Source organism: Vipera berus (genome assembly GCF_964194415.1).
Source record: "Vipera berus genome assembly, chromosome: 2".
NCBI lineage: Eukaryota > Metazoa > Chordata > Lepidosauria > Squamata > Viperidae > Vipera > Vipera berus.
In genome coordinates, this window is record NC_138203.1 from 262,527,378 (window position 1) to 262,546,545 (window position 19,168).

Here is a 19,168-nt window from a genome sequence, read left to right on the forward strand (position 1 = left end):
TTGGGCCAATCACCGGGCGACTTACTCCCGCCTTAGGCATGAAAGCCGGCTAAGTGATTTTTGGCCAGTCCTTCCCTCTCAGCACAACTCACCTAACCAGAGTTGTTGTTGTGGGGAAAATAGGAAGAAGAAGTAATAGGTACATTCGCCATCTTTGAGTTATTATTTATAAAAAAATAATAAAGGCAGGATAATAAACAAACAGGAGGGTCAGAAATATGAGGTTATGAAACATGAATAACAAAGAAGTTGATAACGCAGCCCTAATTCCTGCAAACAATATTGGTCCATCTTAGACCCATTCTGAGAAGCCCTGGACATCCCCATGCTTTTTCCTTGACAGACAGGCCATCTTAGTGGATGCATACACCATACCTCAAAAAGAAGGAGGGACTCTTCAATTGGCCGGTCTCGCCATGGAGAAAGGGGTGGATTGTGTCCTTTGATTTCTTCCCCCTTCTGGTGACAAATATAAGCATGGCCTCTGGGAAAGGGGAAAAAAAAAGACATCAACTACAGAGAGAAGCAGTATGATCTGGGCAGGAAGGAATGACCGTGCACTACGGTCAGACTTTTCTAATCCCCACTGTGAAAAAGGAAGATTAGAACAAAGGACACTTTGGGGGGAGTACACAAACAAGTTGAATGGACGCTTTTGCAGCATTTTTGATGCTGCCTGGGCCTCCTCACCTTTTAATGAGGTCCACTGCCAAGGCATACAACTCGTCAAAGTAGTCAGAGGCATGTGTCACTGCATACGGAGTGTATCCTAAGGGAAAACAATACTAAAGTGTAATAAGGCCGTATTTGATCAGTCCCATTGTCATAGAAAAAAGGCAAATTCAAGGCTTTTCAAGAAATTGCCCCTCCCACCTCCCGCCCACAAAGGACTCTTTATGAAAAGGCCACCAGCACAAAAGGAGTCACCCAATTGCTGCACATAAGCCGGAAGGCCTGGTGTAAAATAGGGGTGGGGAATTATGGCCTTTGTATACTTGTGGACTTCAACTCCCAGAATTCCTGAGCCAGCTCTGCCGGCTCAGGAATTCTGGGAGCTGAAGTCCACAAGTCATAAAAGGGCCACAGCTCTCCACCTCTGGTGTAAAACATGGCAGCTTTCCTCAGCCTCAGGAAAAGCCAAGAGGTTTCCTTGCCATTTCAACCTTAGGCCCATCCAGCAAAAATAGCCTTTCCTCCCGCTCAGCACCTCTATCTCCCTTGCCCTGAGTTTCCATACCTAGCCACTCCACTATGTCTAGGATGCCTGTAAAATACTTCTCCTCTTCTTTTTCGGGGTTTGTGTCATCGTAACGCAGGAAGCAAATTCCACCGTTTGCCTGGTTGGGGGAGTGTAGGAATTAAAACAGCACAGTCAACCAGTCCCATGGTTCATCAAAACACTTGTTTTTCTTCCCAAATGAGAGCAAGATTAGAGCACCATCAGAAAAACAATACTTCGATAAAATCACCAAACAATAAAATCACCATACAATATGGGGTCAAAGTAGGCAAAAACATAAATTAAAATCCGTTCACTCTTCCAGAAAAACCATCAGCCACTATTGCTTCAAGCTATCTTCCAAAATGCTTTACTGAACTTTTGTGAGCCCAAAGAAAGTTGAATTCATCCCATTCCCCCCACCCCACCCCCTTGCAATTGGGGGAATGGGGGAAATTACCCAACATCCAACCTTAATTTGTACATTTCCTGCATCGTGGTTGTGTAACTATTAACTGTGAATTAAAAGAAAGTCTTGTGATTTCAACACATCAGCAAAACAATCCAGGACTTTTCATTAGCATTTGTTGCTTTCGAAAGTTGCTAAACTGTGCGTAACAAGATGTAACTGGAAAAAAAGTTAAATTAAACCTTGGTGACCTTTTCTCCCAGACAAAAAAAGAAGGAAATGTATAAGGACCAGGCTTCCTATAAGCTTATCAAGATAGCATTAAAGATTTGCTTAGCTCTAAATGTGAAGCTATATTTATTATGTATTTATTACATTTATATTTCATCCATCCCATTGTTTTCATGTAATTTATCTGAAATCTTTAGATTTAATTAGTCTCCTTTCGGATTAGTAGATATTAGCAACTATGTAATATAGTGGAGGCCAAAGACTGGTACACACCTAGTTACAGTGGTGGGATTCAAATATGTGAACAATCGGTTCTCTGTGGATGCTGTTTCCGGAAGTCCATTCTGGGCCTGGGCAACAAAAAATTAGCTATCGGTTCTGCTGAACTGGTGCAAACCGGCTGAATCCCACCACTGCCTACTTGCATGCAGGACCTGTTGAATTTAATAGGCCTTCTTTAAGTAAAATTGCAAACAACTAGTGTTTCTGTTTAAAAAAAATTGGAAATTCAGGCAAATGCTCAAAATACAGTTATACATATAACTGTTTGACTCATGATTCAGAACAGAAACTTAAATATGTAGTATATATGAGATATACAATTATATCACTCTGCCTCCACTATTGCTGTTAATTAGCACACCAAGGCTATTTAGGAGATAATGGAGGTTGTAATCCAACACACCCAGATGACATGAGGTCAGGGTGTAAATAACTGTTGGTCAATGTATAAAGATTTCTTGCTCTGCCGCAAACATTATTTATGTTGAAAGTTCACTCCTGGTCCTTCTCTGGGAAGCTGCTCAGAGTTAATTTGGATAGAGAAATGGTGGTATATAAATTTAAATCCTTCTATTTCCCCCCCATCCAGTGAGCTGAAGAAGCTTCTAGGATGAGAAGTGAAAATGTCTTCAAAGAAAAACAAGAACGTCCAGTTGCCTTTTGATAAACCATCTTTGTGACAACTATGACCTGGATGACTGAGAAGCTCCATGGACATTTAACAGAAGAATCCATTAATCACCTGCACTGACATATAAAGCACTACTGATCAAAGCCACCTGAGATGTATATCTTGATAAAATATTATGTTTTAGGAAGAAAACAGGTTTGAAGCACAGAAGCTGGACATGCGAAAAACATCCACATTAGGCTTTGGATACAAATCAAGCAATTTCTACAAAGACCACTGTTGTACTCAGTTCCCTCTAAGGGTCCTCCAAGTCTTAAGCCGGGGTCTTTGGGGGTCTTTTACCTGTGAAGATGCCATGGATTTAACCTGGATTTACATCTAGCGAAGATTACCTTCCTTCTACTATTGAGTTATGACTTGCTCACATTTCTGGGAAAGTAACATTACATCACTGAGGTAGTCATGAGCATCTGTCAGGATAAATCCCACCCTCCAACTCAAGAAGAAGAGAAAGAAGTAAGGTTCTACATTTAGGCAAGAAAAACTAAATGCACAGGTATAGTATAGGTGTTACCTTGCTCAACAGTAGCAACTGTGAGAGGGATCTTGGGAGTCCTAGTGGACAAACACTTAAATATGAGCCAGCAGTGTGCTGCAGCTGCCAAAAAAGCCAACACAGTGCTAGAGGGACATTAACATTAACAGAGGGACAGAATCAAGATCACGTGAAGTGTTAATACAACTCCTTGATAAGGCCACACTTGGAATACTGCATCCAGTTTTGGTCACCATAATGTAAAAATGATGCTAGAAAGAGTACAGAGAAGAGCAACAAAGATGATTAGGGGACTGGAGGCTAAAACATTAGAAGGAACGGTTGCTGGAATTAGTATATCTAGTTTAATGAAGAGAAGGACGAGGGGTAACACGATAGGAGTGTTCCAATATCTCAGGGGTTGCCACAAAGAAGAGGGAGTCAAGCTATTCTCCAAAGCACCTGAAGGCAGGACAAGAAGCAACGGATGGAAACTAACCAAAGAGAGAAGCAACCTAGAACTAAGGAGAAATTTCTTGACAGTTAGAACAATTAATCAGTGGAACAGTTTTGCCTCCAGAAGCTGTGAATGCTCCAACACTGGAAGTTTTTAAGAAGAGACTGGAGAGCCATTTGTCTGAAATGGTATAGGGTTTCCTGCCTGAGCAGGGGGTTGGACTAGATGACCTCCAAGGTCCCTTCCAACTTTAATAACAACAATAACAACAATGATGATAGTAATAGTAATAATAATAATAATAATAATAATAATAATAATAATAATAATAATAATAATAATAATAATAATAATAATATTCAAACCCACCACCAAATCAGAGTGTGAAATGAGGTTCAAGTATCTCACCTTGGCATAGCCAAAATTGAAATTGATAGCTTTGGCATGACCGATGTGCAGAATGCCGTTGGGTTCAGGAGGGAATCGTGTACGGACCTAGGCAAACACATTTAGATCATGTCAACGAAGATTCTCTTCAACAGATCCCATGCCTACTCACCATGCCAAATTTATTTATAACTACAGCATCTCTTTAGGCTAAAGATCACCAATAATACAGTACAACTGAACTGTTCCAAGCAACTTATATTGATTCGTTCTACAGGTGACAGCATAACAGAAAAATCAGCAGTGCAAATCTATACATATTCATCATTTACATATGTTCTAGTGGGTTCAGTGATCATGAATCCCACTTTAATAAATTATTGGCACTACACTTTACAGCTCTTCCCAATTTATTTTAAATGTGTCTGTAGGTTTTTGTGCAATCCTTTCTAACCAGTTTTTTTATTATTATTCCTGGCACCTTCCTGGACACTCCATAAACTCCTAAAGTTTTCTTGGCAAGATTTTTTTGGAAGTGGTTTGCACTTGCCTTCTTCCTAGGGCTGAGAGTGAATGATTGACCCAAGGTTTCCCCAGTTGGCTTTTGCCTAAGGTGGGACTAGAACTCAGTTTCCTACCTGATGTCTTAACCATGATCCCAAACTTAGTTGATGGAATCTTCATTAATTTTGGGCCACAATATTTGAAGGAACACTGTTTCACAATCATTTTCCCCTCCAAAGCTGACAATCAATCAAAGCTCCATGCTGACAAATGGAAAGGTGTTTCCCCCCACACACTTTCTCCCAAAAGCTCAATTTGAGAAGTACAGTGTATTTATTCCTTTTAGTTTTTTCCTGTCTAATTATCTCATGGGAATGGGATTCATCTTAAACCCAGGACTCTTCCTTTAAATACAGCTTATTAATACATAATTCATTATCTGCAATGGAGCTATTTAACTGACATTTTAATATGGTTTTACTTTTTAGCACTTAGAATTAACAAAGGTTAAAACTTTTAACTCCTTTTTTAACCTTTCCTTTTTAGACTATGAATTTAAGTTACACAGGTCAGTGACTGCACGAAATCAGTCTCTCCAGTTTAGAGGATCTTGGTCTGCCTATCACTCACCTGTCCACCTGTGATCTCTAAATGCTTCTTCAATAGATTCATGGTGTTAGGTGTGACGATGTAGCCTTCAGTTTTATAGTTCTCACCTGGAAAGGCAAAGAACACACCTTAACTCAGAAAAGTAAAACATGGTCAGTGAACGCAGGATTTCTTTGTAATAAATGCCGCTGTGCCCAAATAAATACAGCTGGCACAATTTTCTACTAATATTTAATATTTAATCCACTCACATTTTTGGCTGACTGCTATAATCAAGGGCTTGACAGTGACTAGATTTCAACTCTTCAGGGTAGTGCAGGCAGGAAACCAAAACCACAAATACCAACACCACATTTATTGTAAGATTTGAACAAAATCTTGCAAGTCTGTAAGCACTTTGCCCTTCACTGCCTTTACTTTCAGATAACTGGAAAGCCATATAATAATAATAATAATAATAATAATAATAATAATAATAATAATAATAATAATAATAATAATAATAATAACAACAACAACAACAACAACAACAACAACAACAACAGCCATAAAAACTGTGTGGTTATGGATGAAATATGTAACAGTGATACCCATTGTCATTGGGGCACTGGGAACTATGTCCAAAAACTTTGCAAAATACATCAAGAAATTGCAGCTTCCTGGAATAACTGCAGCAAAGCTACAAAAAACTACACTGCTCGGAACATCTTACATTTTAAGGAGCTACCTGGTTGATACCTAGGATGCTGGCAGCAACCTGTGTCAACCATTAGTGCCAGTCAATTTGAGTGTTCAGCTGACTGAGTTTCATGTTTTATGAATAAAAGTTTTATATAATAATAACAATAATAATAAGTTGGAAGGGACCTTGGAGATCATCTAGTCCAACCTCCTGCTCAGGCAGGAAATCCTATACCATTTCGGACAAATGGCTGTCCAGTCTCTTCTTAAAAACCTCCAGTGTTGGAGCATTCACAGCTTCTGGAGGCAGGTTGTTCCACTGATTAATTGTTCTCACTGTCAAGAAATTTCTCCTTAGTTCTAGACTGCTTCTCTCCTTAGTTTCCATCCTTTGCTTCTTGTTCTGCCTTCAGGTGCTTTGGAGAATAGCTTGACTCCCTCTTCTTTGTGGCAGCCCCTGAGATATTTGTCTGAAATGATATAGGGTTTCCTGCCTGAGCAGGGGGTTGGACTAGATGACCTCCAAGGACCCTTCCAACTTTATTATTATTATTATAACTAAGGAGGGTCCCTTTTGAGACTTTCTCCACCCCATCCCTCCTCTGGAATCAGATTTCTCCTAGCAGAGTGTTGTCTAGTCTGTGGCTCTTCCTCCTGTCTCCCAGTTATTTTCACAACCCACTACATCAGGGTTTCTTAAGTCAGATTTACCCACATCCTGTCCAATGGAGCCCTGTGTTACAAGAGGCTATTTAGTAGCAGCAGGAGTGAACTCAACATACAAAATAGCATCAATATCTGATGGTTAAGCAATCTTTCCCATCCTATGGCCCACAGAGTGATTTTATGCCCAACATGCCCAACACTGCGACCCCATGGACAACGTTCCTCCATGCCTTCCTGTCCTCTACCATCTTCTGGAGTCCATTTAAGCTCACTCCCACTGCTTCAATGACTCCATCCAGCCACCTCATTCTCTGTTGTCCCCTTCTTCTATTGCCCTCAACCTTACCCAGCATGAGGCTCTTCTCCAGTGAGTCCTTCCTTCTTATTAGGTGGCCAAAGTATTTGAGTTTCAACTTCAGGATCTGGCCTTCTAAAGAGCAGTCAGGGTTGATCTCCTCTAGGACTGACCGGTTTGATCGCCTTGCAGTCCAAGGGACTAGCAGGAGTCTTCTCCAGCACCATAGTTCATAGGCCTCAATTCTTTGGTGCTCAGCCCTACTTATGGTGCAACTTTCACTGCCATACATTGCAACTGGGAAGACCATAGCCTTGACTATACGCACTTTTGTTGGCAGGGTGATGTCTCTGCTTTTTAGTGTGCTGTCTAGATTTGCCATGGCTTTCCTCCCCAGGAGCAAGTGTCTTTTAATTTCTTGGCTGCAGTCCCCATCTGCAGTGATCTTGGAGCCCAGGAAAATAAAATTTGTCACTACCTCCATTTCTGATGATTTTAAGGGGGTGTATTAGATGCCTTTAAGGCATCAGCATTGTGAATTTAAATCTCCCAACTCCACGTAAATGGGACTGGACATGCACTTTGTTGGCAAACAATTCTTGTGAGCCACAACTGAAATGCTGGAAGCTGACTGTGATCTCCTGGTTGCCTATCATGTGTGCTAAATGCTAACATTTAAGCCCTCAGAGCTTCTTTGGTCCGTAATTTATCCAAAAGTAGATTGCAAGAACTCCAAGGCAGCTTACCTGGCTTGTGGAATTTGAGTGCTTCCCCTCTCAGCTGCTCAAGGAGTGATTTTGTCTCCTGGTGTGGTTCCCCTAAAGAGCATTGGTTTGGATATTGTTTATTTATTTATTAAACTGATATGCCCCACATCTCATTATCCAAAGCAACTCTGGCACAAAACCCAGAGTGTTAAATATCAGGCATTCTGAAGCATTTCCATCTATAACAGCCACTATCATTATAGATATTCTCCCTTGTCCACTACCTTTAATGGTGGCCTTCTTTCCTGGTTGCCTATTTTTTTTCTATATCTAGCCTGAATCAGGACTTCTTCTTACTCGTATTTTACTTGTAATATGAAGGGCCGTCTACCATTATGAAATACAGTTAGTATTAATAGGAGTAACAGAAGAAGAAGCAATATTAAATATTGCAGAACATTCATCACAGGAAGAAGCTGCCAGAACTAAAGATGTAACTTCTAGTGGGAATGGGAGACTGAAAGCCCAATTTTCTGGTTACCATTAAAGTCATAATCTGGATATAGCCTCAATTTTCAGGAACCCAAATGCTAGGCAACCTCTGCCAAAATGGCCAACAGTTACAATGCAACCAACAGTAGATCAACCGTAGGCCACGTATTATGTACTAATGTTTTAGATTGGAATGTTGAAGACATACAAGACATTAAATTGTTAATAAAAGTTGAAATCTTCTTCAGGCTCAACTAGAATGGATCTCACTGCATGAGAAGGTATAAAAGCTATGGCAATAATCTAACTAGCTGGTACTGTTCAAAGTGGAAGCAATTCTGCAGGATTTCAGACTGCACCCCTTCGTAATCTTCCTAGAAATAGGAAAAAGGCTGAATCAAGAACCTCCTACATACCAATAACGTATATAACCATGAGTGGCAGATTTTCCTGAGGAAACCTTTGAGTAAGTTACCTTCAGCTCCCCCAACATTACAGAAGACACAAATAATCTTGTATTGTGCACAGCTGCAAAGCCTCAGATATTGGTTGTGGCTCAGTTTCCTCCACAGATGTTGGATGAAAAGTCTCCAAATTCCCAACCAGTTGTGTTCCCAGATGCCCGGGAATTTTGGAAGGCTGAGTACCAGATAGTCATGGAGAACTCCAAATTGGAAGAGATTCTCAATGGTTAATTAGGAGACCCTTGTTCTCCAAGACTGCATAAGAGGGCAGTCCTGACCTTAGCAGAAGCTGAAGATTTCTTAACTGGCATTTTTCCACGGCAGAATTAAAAAAGAAAAAGAAAAAAGCAAGCACTGTTAATGTCTACCCTGCTAATTCTCTATGTCCTTTACTGACAGGGCAGGTGGATGTTGAAAGGTTGCAAAGTCCTTTGGCTACAAGCGCCAGAGAGGGGCCACCATGGATACAGAGCATTCCAGAACTTAATTGCAGTTGATAGCCAGATGCGTACAAAGCAAAGCAGCCAATCAACAACAACAATCAACAAAGGCCTTACCATTTTCTACCACCACTGATTTCCCCTTCTCTGGCTCAGTATTACGGGCCTTCGGGACCTGACAAGACAAACAAGAAATAACCACTGGGTGTTATCCAAATCTGGCCTCAGTAGTTAACAGAAAACAAGTTCCTAACAGGACCACTACAGGCAGAAATCTAGCAGCTAAAGTTTTCTCCTGGAATAAGGAGAGGATGCTGGGAAAACTTTCCTGCCTCTTGGCAGGAAACAAACGGGAAAAGAAAGACAGCTACATTTCCAGCTAAGGGAGGATGGCATTCTGACAGGCTCCAGCAACCAAAGGCTTTTTAAGCATTCAGCTTTGCCAGTGAGATGTTTCACTGGCCCTTTAGATCCATCCCTAAGCACTTTAATTAAGGGCATGATCATCCCAAGGCATTTATGCATATGCCAGCACAGGATCGCCTGGCCCCAGAACCTTACTAACCTTTGGAAAAGCTCTAAAAGCTTTTCAAACATGCCCAAAGGCCAGGGTGATTTGTGATCTCAATTGGTGGGAGACGGATGAACTGGTATTTATGTATATTTTTTCTCTCCCATGTGCTATATTTGCCTATGTGGTTTCACATAATTTTTAACGCAGTTCTGACTCTGTATGCTGCCTGGAGTCTTTGGATTGGGTGACCTAAATGATAAATTATTTTTATTACACATATTTACTAATACCTAAATAATAAATATACCTCAATAAGGAGCAGGGTCAGAGAGCATCATACCGTCCCTATCTGGTCACCGTTCCTGCCTCCTTAGGAACAACCATCTAAAAAAGCTCTGTGACCATCTGTGGCAAATTGTTCCCCTCACCAACCCCTCATCCCAAGATAAGATGACAAATGTACGTGAAGCACAATAAACGTGAGCACACCAATGTGTGCTGGGGGGGGGGTTAGGAAACAGCCAGCTAAACTACCTTGGATTTCTTTTCCAGATCAGCTTCTGTCTTTGGGCCTAATAAGTTTAGAACCTGCATGAGAAAGAGAAAACTAATGTTAAAACGGGGAAAGAAACTGGATGGCTTATATATCAAATTTAACTTCATTTCTTCAGCCCACAGGCAAATAACCCTATTTTCAGTGGCCTCAAGGTGGGGTTCTTCTTACACAAGAGGAAGGCAATGTGCAGTCTGAGATTGCGCTGGGGAAATCAGGGGACAATGTGACCAAATTTTAGAGAGGAACTTTCAATTTGAAAAACAAAGGTGGAAGACATCCCTGTGATTACTCCCGTCTTTAAAATCCGCCAACCTCCTGAAAAAACACAGTGAAACTGTACTGCCCAAAAGTCTAGTAGCAAAGCGTCCAAATTTCAACAGAATCCTTTTGGCTTTTCCTTGCTTTATGGGGGACGGCGTTAAAAGGGTGGGGATAATAGTGGTGAGCCTCTGGCAGGTGAAATGTTCCCAGTTCCATCACTAAAATCTGCTCCCAAAACAAAAGAACAGTCCACTTGGCTGAACTGAAGCCCTTGTCCCATTACAAGCTGTCCATCCCAGTTGTTATCAAGCCAAAATTACACACAACAAATGTCCTAGCCGCCTTAGTAGCCTGTAGATGCTACAAGATTCAGGGCAACATTGCAACTATCTTTCTGAAGTTGAATTCATACTAAAAGATGATGCTGTGGCTCAAATCACAGACATGACTAATAGCACAGCGGCCTTTTAGCATCTATCCCAGGCCACCAAAGGAAAAAGTTCCCGGAAAGGGCAATCAAAATGATCTGCAAGAGCAGCTTCCATTTTTGAAAAAAATTATAATAGTTTAAATTTATTTATTTATTTATTTATTGATGGGATTTATATCCCGCCCTATCTCCCGAAGGACTCAGGGCGGCTAACAACAAAACATATAATAAGTACAGAAATCAAGATAAAAATAAAATTAAAATCATCTGTGTAATAAATTTAAATTAAAAACTAAAAATAAATTAAAAATTCTAAATATAATTAATTAAAATGCCTGTCAGTCCAGGTCAGCCTGGTGGAAAAGGAGTGTTTTGAGGCCGCGGCGAAAGGACTGGAGATTTTGGGCCATCCGAAGCTCAGGGGGGAGCTGATTCCATAGGGCTGGCGCTCCCACAGAGAAGGCCCTCCCCCTGGGGGTCGCCAGCCGACATTGCCTAGCTGACGGTACCCTGAGGAGGCCTTCTCTGTGTGAGCGTACTGGGCGATGGGAATTTGTTCCAGGCAGCAGATGCATATCTTTCATTTTTGGTCAATTCTCGTATGTATATTTTTTTCATACGACACGTTCAAGTACACGATCCCAAATGGTAGGCCCAACTATATACCTGTAGGTCCACTTCATTTTTTATTATTTTGCCATCTGCCCATTTCAACTTGCTCCGTGCCTCACCTGCAAGAGAATAAAAGTACATAAGGGATGCCGAGGCCTTTTTTTTTTCCTTTTCCAAAACTGGTACTTAAGACAGACAGCTATGTGAGACTCTTACTATCATGGGGACACGAGTGCCTGTAATGTGTGAATTTATACTACCTCCATCACTGGACACAGTGTACCACTAATTTCTTGGAAAAAGCAGCAGAAAAGAATTACAGATAGTTCTCGATCTACAACACTTCATTTAGTGACCATTCACGGTTACAACGGCACTGGAAAAAATTGACTTCTGACCGTTTTTCACACTTACAACCACTGCAGCATCTCCGCGATTATGTGATCAAAATTCAGATGTTTGGCAACTGACTCGTATTTATGACGGTTGCAGTGTGTCCTGGGGTCATGTGATCACCTTTTCCGGCCTTCTGACAAACAAAATCAATGGGGAAGCCAGATTCACTTTACAACTATGTTACTAACTTAGCAACTGCAGTGGTTAAGAAACATCATAAAATGGGGCAAAACCCACTTAACAAATGTCTCATTTAACAACAGAAATATTGGGTTCAATTGTGGTTGTAAGTCGAGGACTACCTTATTGCTTCATCAGGTACCTGTTTTTATTTAAAAAGAAACAAAAATCTCACAAGGTTTTCAAGATTTCAGTGAATCTTCATCAGGAGTAGCAAAATATTTTGAATCTCTTCAGTTGAAAACACGCAGTTCTGATCATCCCAACAGTGCTCTGGGCTTGAAGCAACCTCTTTGACCTTGAAATAACTGTTTCAAATTCAAAACACATAAATTTCAAGCTCAAATGGTTGGAACAGATGGTTTCAAGCACAAGTCTTATCAATTTCAAAACACTATGAATTCCAAACATCCCTTTTACCCCTTCATCTGAAGTCCATCTCATTTCATGCAAGAATGATATAACTGTGCAAACATTGCTGTGTATCTGGCTTTTTAAAAAGCATTTACATTTTTTAAAGTTGAATGGACTGTAGGTAAAAGCTCCCAGGAAAACTGATTTACTTGCTCCGTTCCATTTTACTGTATGAAACACTGGAGAAGTCAGAGCTCTTGTTATGCTCATATATTCACATTTATTCCTCCAATGAATTTGCTGGTGACATTTTCAGAGGAAGGAAACAAGGAGAAAAGAGCCAGGTTTGAAAAGGGCACATGTCAGGACAAGAATAGTGCCTCCAACAATATTAAGGAAAGATCCCACTGCTGCAATGAATGTGATCTTCTTGGAACATGCCACATTCCACTCACCCATCAGAACCCCAGTATTAAAATGATAACGCTCTGAAAGGAGCCGAGATCTGTGTTTGCAGATGGCAGCTTCCACCTAGACAAAGAGAGGAAGAAAAGTTCTGATGTAAGAAAAGAAGGATTCAAAATGACTTCCAGACAAGGATGAATATAAGATGCTAAGCACTCTTATCTAGAGAAATACAAGTTTTTAGCAGATGGGTGCAAAATTCATCATTCTTTGTTCTGTAAAATTCCCTAATGGGGTATTGCATATTCATTGTCATCAATTTAAAAGATGGCAACATGCAGCAACGAGCTACGTAGGGAACTGTACATAGACAACCACCATATGTAATGTGGTCATTTTCAAGGAGCTAAAATGGGTAGGTGTTCTATGAAAAGGACTCACTGTGGATTCTACTTCACTAGTTGTTGCCGACTATAGGAGGCAGTGATCATCTCCCTTTCAAGGCCATTGAAAAGGAAATATTATATGGGTCTATTTACAATATTACTTGGAAGCCGGAATTCTAGCATAGCATGAAAAGAGCATGTCTATTAAGCTGCTCTAATGTCCACCCATTAGTTACCCATCACAGGTAACTAACAAGTAGAATTGGGATCAGAATTTCCGTTGCTAAACAAGGCAGTTGTTGTGTGAATCACACAGTCCTTAGGTGAATCTGGCTTCCCTTGTTGCCTTTGCTCGTCAGAAGCCATCTGAGAAGGTTGCAGATGAAGATCATGTGACCCAAGGATGCTGTTGTAAATATATGCCAGATGCCAAGTGTCTACATTTTGATCAAGTGACCATGGGGATGCTGTGACAGCCATATGTGCAAGGACCAGATGTAAGTCACTTTTATCAGTGCCACTGTAATTCTGAACAGCCACTAAATGAATGGTTGTAAGTTGAGGATTATCTGTACCTTAAGCCAGGAGCCTTGGCTTATTCGTCTCTTATTATGTCAGGAGCATATGGCCACAGGGTTTGTTAGGAAGGGCCTTGTTAGGAACAATTCACCTGGAGATGGTTTTACTTTTGGCTTCCGTATGGGGCTGAAACTTACTGCCTCTTCAATCTGTTCTGGTGTGATGACCACGCCAATGCCGCACTCTTTGTCAAAGTCTGCTGTATTAATGGGATCCACAGGGTGACTTTTAAGGTATTCCAGAGCAGCTGCAGGTACAAAAATACAAATGGGTTAGAAAGGGTGGCATGCTGCAGTGGGTAGCCTGTTTGACCAGCATCTGGATGATTTCAATTCAGATCTTTATTCAGCTATAATAAATACAGTTGGTGAGCCTGGAACTGTCACTCCCTTACATTCTAGCTCCTTCACCAATTGGAGGAGGCATCATCTACAGCAATATTTCTCATTGTTGGCAGTATGAAGATGGTGAAAAAAGTAAGCTTCTACATTTAGGTAAGAAAAACCAAATGCACAGGTATGGTATAGGTGGTACCTTGCTCAATAGTAGCAACTGTGAGAGGGATCTTGGAGTCCTAGTGGACAATCACTTAAATATGAGCCAGCAGTGTGCTGCAGCTGCCAAAAAAGCCAACACAGTGCTAGAGGGACATTAACATTAACAGAGGGACAGAATCAAGATCACGTGAAGTGTTAATACAATTCCTTGATAAGGCCACACTTGGAATACTGCATCCAGTTTTGGTCACCACGATGTAAAAATGATGCTGAGACTCTAGAAAGAGTACAGAGAAGAGCAACAAAGATGATTAGGGGACTGGAGGCCAAAATATATAAGGAACAGTTGCTGGAATTGGGTATGTGTAGTTTAATGAAGAGAAGGGCTAGGGGAGACATGACAGCAGCCTTCCAATATCTAAGGAGTTGCCATAAAAGAAGAGGGAGCCAAGCTATTCTCCAAAGCACCTGAAGGCAGGACAAGAAGCAATGGATAGAAACCAAAGAGAGAAACAACCTAGAACTAAGGAGAAACTTCCTGACAGTTAGAACAATTAACCAGTAGAACAACCTGCCTCCAGAAGCTGTGAATGCTGCAACACTGGAAGTCTTTAAGAAGAGACTGGACAGCCATTTATCCAAAATGGCATAGGGCAGGGGTGTCAAACTGCCAGCCCACGGGCCGGATGCGTCATCCAGAAGCCGTGCCCACCCCATTGCCAGCAATGGCAAAACAGTCCCAATACGTCACGTGATGTCACGAGTTTGACATGTCTGGTATAGGGTTTCCTGCCTGGGCAGGAGGTTGGACTAGATGACCTCCAAGGTACCTTCCAACTTTTTTATGATGATGATGATGATGTGTGGACTTCAACTCCCAGAATTCCTTAGCCAGCTAAGGAATTCAAGATAAAGCCTCCCAGTTCTACCTTGGGGCTGAACTGTGGAGTGCTCTCTAACCAGTTGCCATGAAAACTCACAGCACTTGGGCCCTCCTGTAATTATTATCTGGGTGATTCTTTACATGCTGTTTCCTTCTGTGGTCTCTTATTCTTCTCAAAGGCATGGGCCAAACGTTCTTGCTCAACAAATGCTATCCCATTATCATTGCCAACTCATACATCTCATATAATGTTTAAGAATTTAAAATGGCAAGGAGTAATTGTCAACCTTGGTATACTCCACCCACCCAAGTTGCCTCTCTTGACATGGAGACAGCCTTGAGCAGGAAGGTTTCTGTAGGGCAGGGGTCTCAAATTGCCGGCCCACGGGCCGGACGCATCATCTGGAAGCCGCGCCCATCCCATTGCTGGCAATGGAAAAACCATCCCGATACATTGCGCGACATCACATGATGTCACGAGTTTGACATGTCTGCTGTAGGGAAAAAGCTTCCTCTTTCTCAAGTTCTGATCACAGATTTCATCCAGTCCATCGTGGTGTAAGAGGACATGCAATAAGGCCTTTGGGGCCAGATCCAATCATCAGTGATCATAAAAAACAGAGGGACTCTTGGCTCCAAAGCCTGTGAAATTCCCAAGTACCGCATGTACCATTGAGCTGCAGATCTGTGATGATCTTTTTGGTAGCAATGTAGTCAACAAGGTCACCAAGACGCTTTGGGTCCTTAAGCCGGGAAGCCACATTGTACAACAGGATGCCGACTGTCTTGTCAATCACTGGACCCAGTATTCCTTGTGCCTAAAGAGTAAGAGGAGTCAAAGGGGGAAACTGAAAGTCAGGATAACAGCAAGAATATATATTAGGAAGAGGCGATAAGTCTCTTAAAAATTGAACTTTTCTCAATTTTCTCTTTTCTAGCTTCTCTCTCACACAACAGAAAGACATGTCACTACCAGGTAAATCCAGACAGATTTCCCACCCTGATCTTTCCAACTGGAGAACGAACATTACAGAATTGTTCCAATCCAACAGTCCAATGATTAGCATCCATACAGGTAATCCTCGTCTTAGGGAGCCTGCCCATTATAGTTGTAAGTTGTGATGGTCATAAAGTGGGTCAATTTTACAACCTGTTTTGGGGTGGTTGTAAAGCACTAAGATCTATGCGGCATTTTGCAGAAAACCAGAAGTAAATGCCAGTTTTTGGCAAAACGTTGTAAATCAGTCATGTGACCTTGGGAGGCTACAAATGGCCATACATGCTGGCTGGTTGCTGAGTGCCCAATATGTCACTATGTGACCATGGCAAGGGGCCAGCGGGGCGGGGGGGGGGGAGAGAAGACTGCTGTCAGAACTTCAAAATCAGTCGTATCTTTGGGGGAGGGTCCATTGTAACTTTGAATAGTTGCTATGTGACTGGTGGTAAGTTGAGTAGTACTTGGAAGTTCATTTTAGCTGTTGTATTTGCATGTATGAATATAAATAACGGCACAAGAGCCAAACTGATTATTATTTTTGCGTCTACAAGAACCTCAGCCAATTCAGTTCTTATTCTTTAAATCTATAAAACAACTTTTAGATTTGTCTATTATTAAGCTGAGCTAATCATATTATTTGGGGGAATTATAATGTATAATGGCCCCTTTTTTAACAATAGAAGAATACGTGTTAAATCTGTCCCACCCAATGACTTCATCCTCTTCAAAAAAAAAAAAAAAAGCAAAACATATTGAAAAACAATAGCCTGTTTTTTTCTCATTTGCTGTTTATATTCAGGCAGTCTCTGTACAGTTACACTTTCACTTTTAGAGAGGAACATAAAGGAAGGAAATTCCAGTGCAGAAAAATGGTTTGGGAGATAATGCACTAAGATATGAGCTTTAATATCCCAGAGACATTTCTGTAGGCTTTTTTATGATAGCAGTGCTGAAACCTGGATCACATTACTTTAATACATTTGAACTCAGCTAATGTTGGCACTGAAATGGCTATTCGGTGAACATCTTCAATATGAATCAAACACATTGTTAGCATTCTTTCAGACATTATCACAAAGTGAAGCTTTACCTAACAGCAAAAAAAAATCTTTTAAATCTTTACTATTTGTATTTATAATAGAACAGAAGACAGGACTCAAATTTGCAATCAGCCTACAAGAGGCACTGATCTATCTCTATGAAGATTCCAGAAGATCTTATATCTGAGCATCTTTTATTGTAGCCCCCTAAGAATCACCCCCATTAACCAGTGGCATTCCTAGAATGACGGTAGATCCAAAAAAACAATTCCTTACTCAACATATGGCAAGTGTTGGACATAGATTGGGAACTTAATTATACTTATAAATGGTCCATTTGAATCATTTTAGGTTTAAGGCAGCATGATTAACCTGTTCCACTGATCTCAACATGACTAAGTCTAATCCAGCCCACTGACACATTTTAGGATTGTTTAAATTACAGGTATAACTAGTTTCAGCATTTACTGAAAGAATAAATAAATTGAGCAGAATCTATACATAACCAGGTAGAAATGGACAGCAAAATATATTAGGAAAAGTGAGGCACAGATTTCCAAGAACCTGTCTACTCAGTAGCAGTTTATTTGAATGGGCTTTATACCCATGCATAGGTTTGTATGAACAGCAAAACTGTTGTTCATACAAACCTATACATGGGTATAAAGCCCATTGAAATAAACTGCTGATTCAAATTTGACAAACCTCTCTAAAATTACATAATGTTGTAAAAGCAGAAGCCATATCTGGGAACTATATACTCCTTTTAAAATCTCCTAAAAGCCAATGCAATACATTTTGCTTAAAATCAACAACGCCTATTTTAGCAGTTTTGATTAAATCTGTCCTTGCTGCCCAATCACTGTGTTCACACAACATGCAGATATATTTATGCTAACTCATATTTCGCTCACTCATTGTATAAACCACAGTTGGCTAGATTCCCATATTATGTTGCTTTTTTTAAAAAAAATATGTATATTATACGTTTTATTGTTTTTAAAATATTCTATGGTAAACCAGCCGGAGTCACTTACGCGAGAAGGGTGGTGATATAAAACAAATAAAATTACCAATACATTAGTCCCACAAACAAGCCATCAGCTAGCTTAATACATTACATAAACCCAACTATGAGTTGCTCAGTAGGATCAATTGAAACGCTGCGCAAGAGAGGCAAATACTTGGAAGTGAATTAATAACACAAAAGTGGTTGAGAACACGGGACAGAGTTTCAGTCGTTATAAAGAAAAAGTGGTTTTCTGATGAGCAGAAACAGCTGTTTTTTGCGGGCGGTGGAACTTAAGTTGGAAATATAAGGACGAAGAAAGTTTTCCCCCTTTTAATTTCTTCTTCAAGGGCAGGGTCACTACCGGAAGGGGTGCAGAAAACGTGGCAAGTCTACCCCGGACAGATGGGGAAACCGTAAAGGGGCTACAGACGAAAAGAGGGCGGCTATTGAGACCTGTACGACTGCCTCGCGGAGCAACGCGGTGAGCGCCTCGTTCCGAAGAGTCTCGCGAGCCTTGCTCTCGGTTAGCCCGATGCTAACGAAGAGCCGCAGCGGGTCCGATTCATCAGCCGCCATGCTGCCGCCTGCCCCGGCCATCACGCCTACTTCCGCCCGCAGTAGGGCACGAGCTTCCCCGAGCTAGCCATCCACGCGAGTGAGCGCTGCGATAAAATGAAAAACCAATCAGAATCTGCGATCCTGCTCCTGACCAATGAGAAACACTTTCATAGATGCACGCCTTCTCGGGTTCTCCGACAAATCGGAAAGAAGGAAACCCGACAGGAGGTGGGACTAGAGTTGCAGCAGGTTTCATCAATCAGAGAAGATCTATTTAAACTCAGGGGTCTTCAAACTTGGCCCTTTTATGACTTGTGGACTTCAACTCCCAGAATTCCTCAGCCAGGCATGAGGAAGTCTGGGAGTTGAAGTCCACAAGTCATAAAAGGGCCAACTTTGAAGACCCCTGTTTAAACTCTATGCTAAGAAGTTACGTTGTCGGCTCGTTTTGTTTTATGTTTATAATAGTACGATCCCAAAGATGCTTTTTCATGAGGCA

At 41.1% G+C, this 19,168-nt stretch overlaps 1 protein-coding gene across 2 annotated transcripts in view; it reads right to left on the minus strand.

Annotated features, from left to right (window-relative positions):
- The window catches only part of QARS1 (glutaminyl-tRNA synthetase 1), a 33,436-nt gene extending 14,692 nt beyond the window's left edge, over positions 1-18,744 (minus strand). For both annotated transcript variants that reach the window (XM_081319565.1, XM_081319566.1), the window contains exons 1-13: positions 18,565-18,744; positions 15,733-15,880; positions 13,820-13,929; positions 12,768-12,843; positions 11,437-11,501; positions 10,058-10,111; positions 9,127-9,184; positions 7,653-7,724; positions 5,286-5,371; positions 4,173-4,259; positions 1,238-1,337; positions 691-769; positions 376-484 (exon numbers count right to left, since the gene is read on the minus strand). In XM_081319565.1, the coding sequence (XP_081175691.1) occupies positions 376-484; positions 691-769; positions 1,238-1,337; positions 4,173-4,259; positions 5,286-5,371; positions 7,653-7,724; positions 9,127-9,184; positions 10,058-10,111; positions 11,437-11,501; positions 12,768-12,843; positions 13,820-13,929; positions 15,733-15,880; positions 18,565-18,708 (1,188 nt within the window). In that variant the 5' untranslated portion in view covers positions 18,709-18,744. The remainder of the gene's footprint in view (positions 1-375; positions 485-690; positions 770-1,237; positions 1,338-4,172; positions 4,260-5,285; positions 5,372-7,652; positions 7,725-9,126; positions 9,185-10,057; positions 10,112-11,436; positions 11,502-12,767; positions 12,844-13,819; positions 13,930-15,732; positions 15,881-18,564) is intronic.
- Between the last annotated feature and the right edge of the window lie 424 nt (positions 18,745-19,168).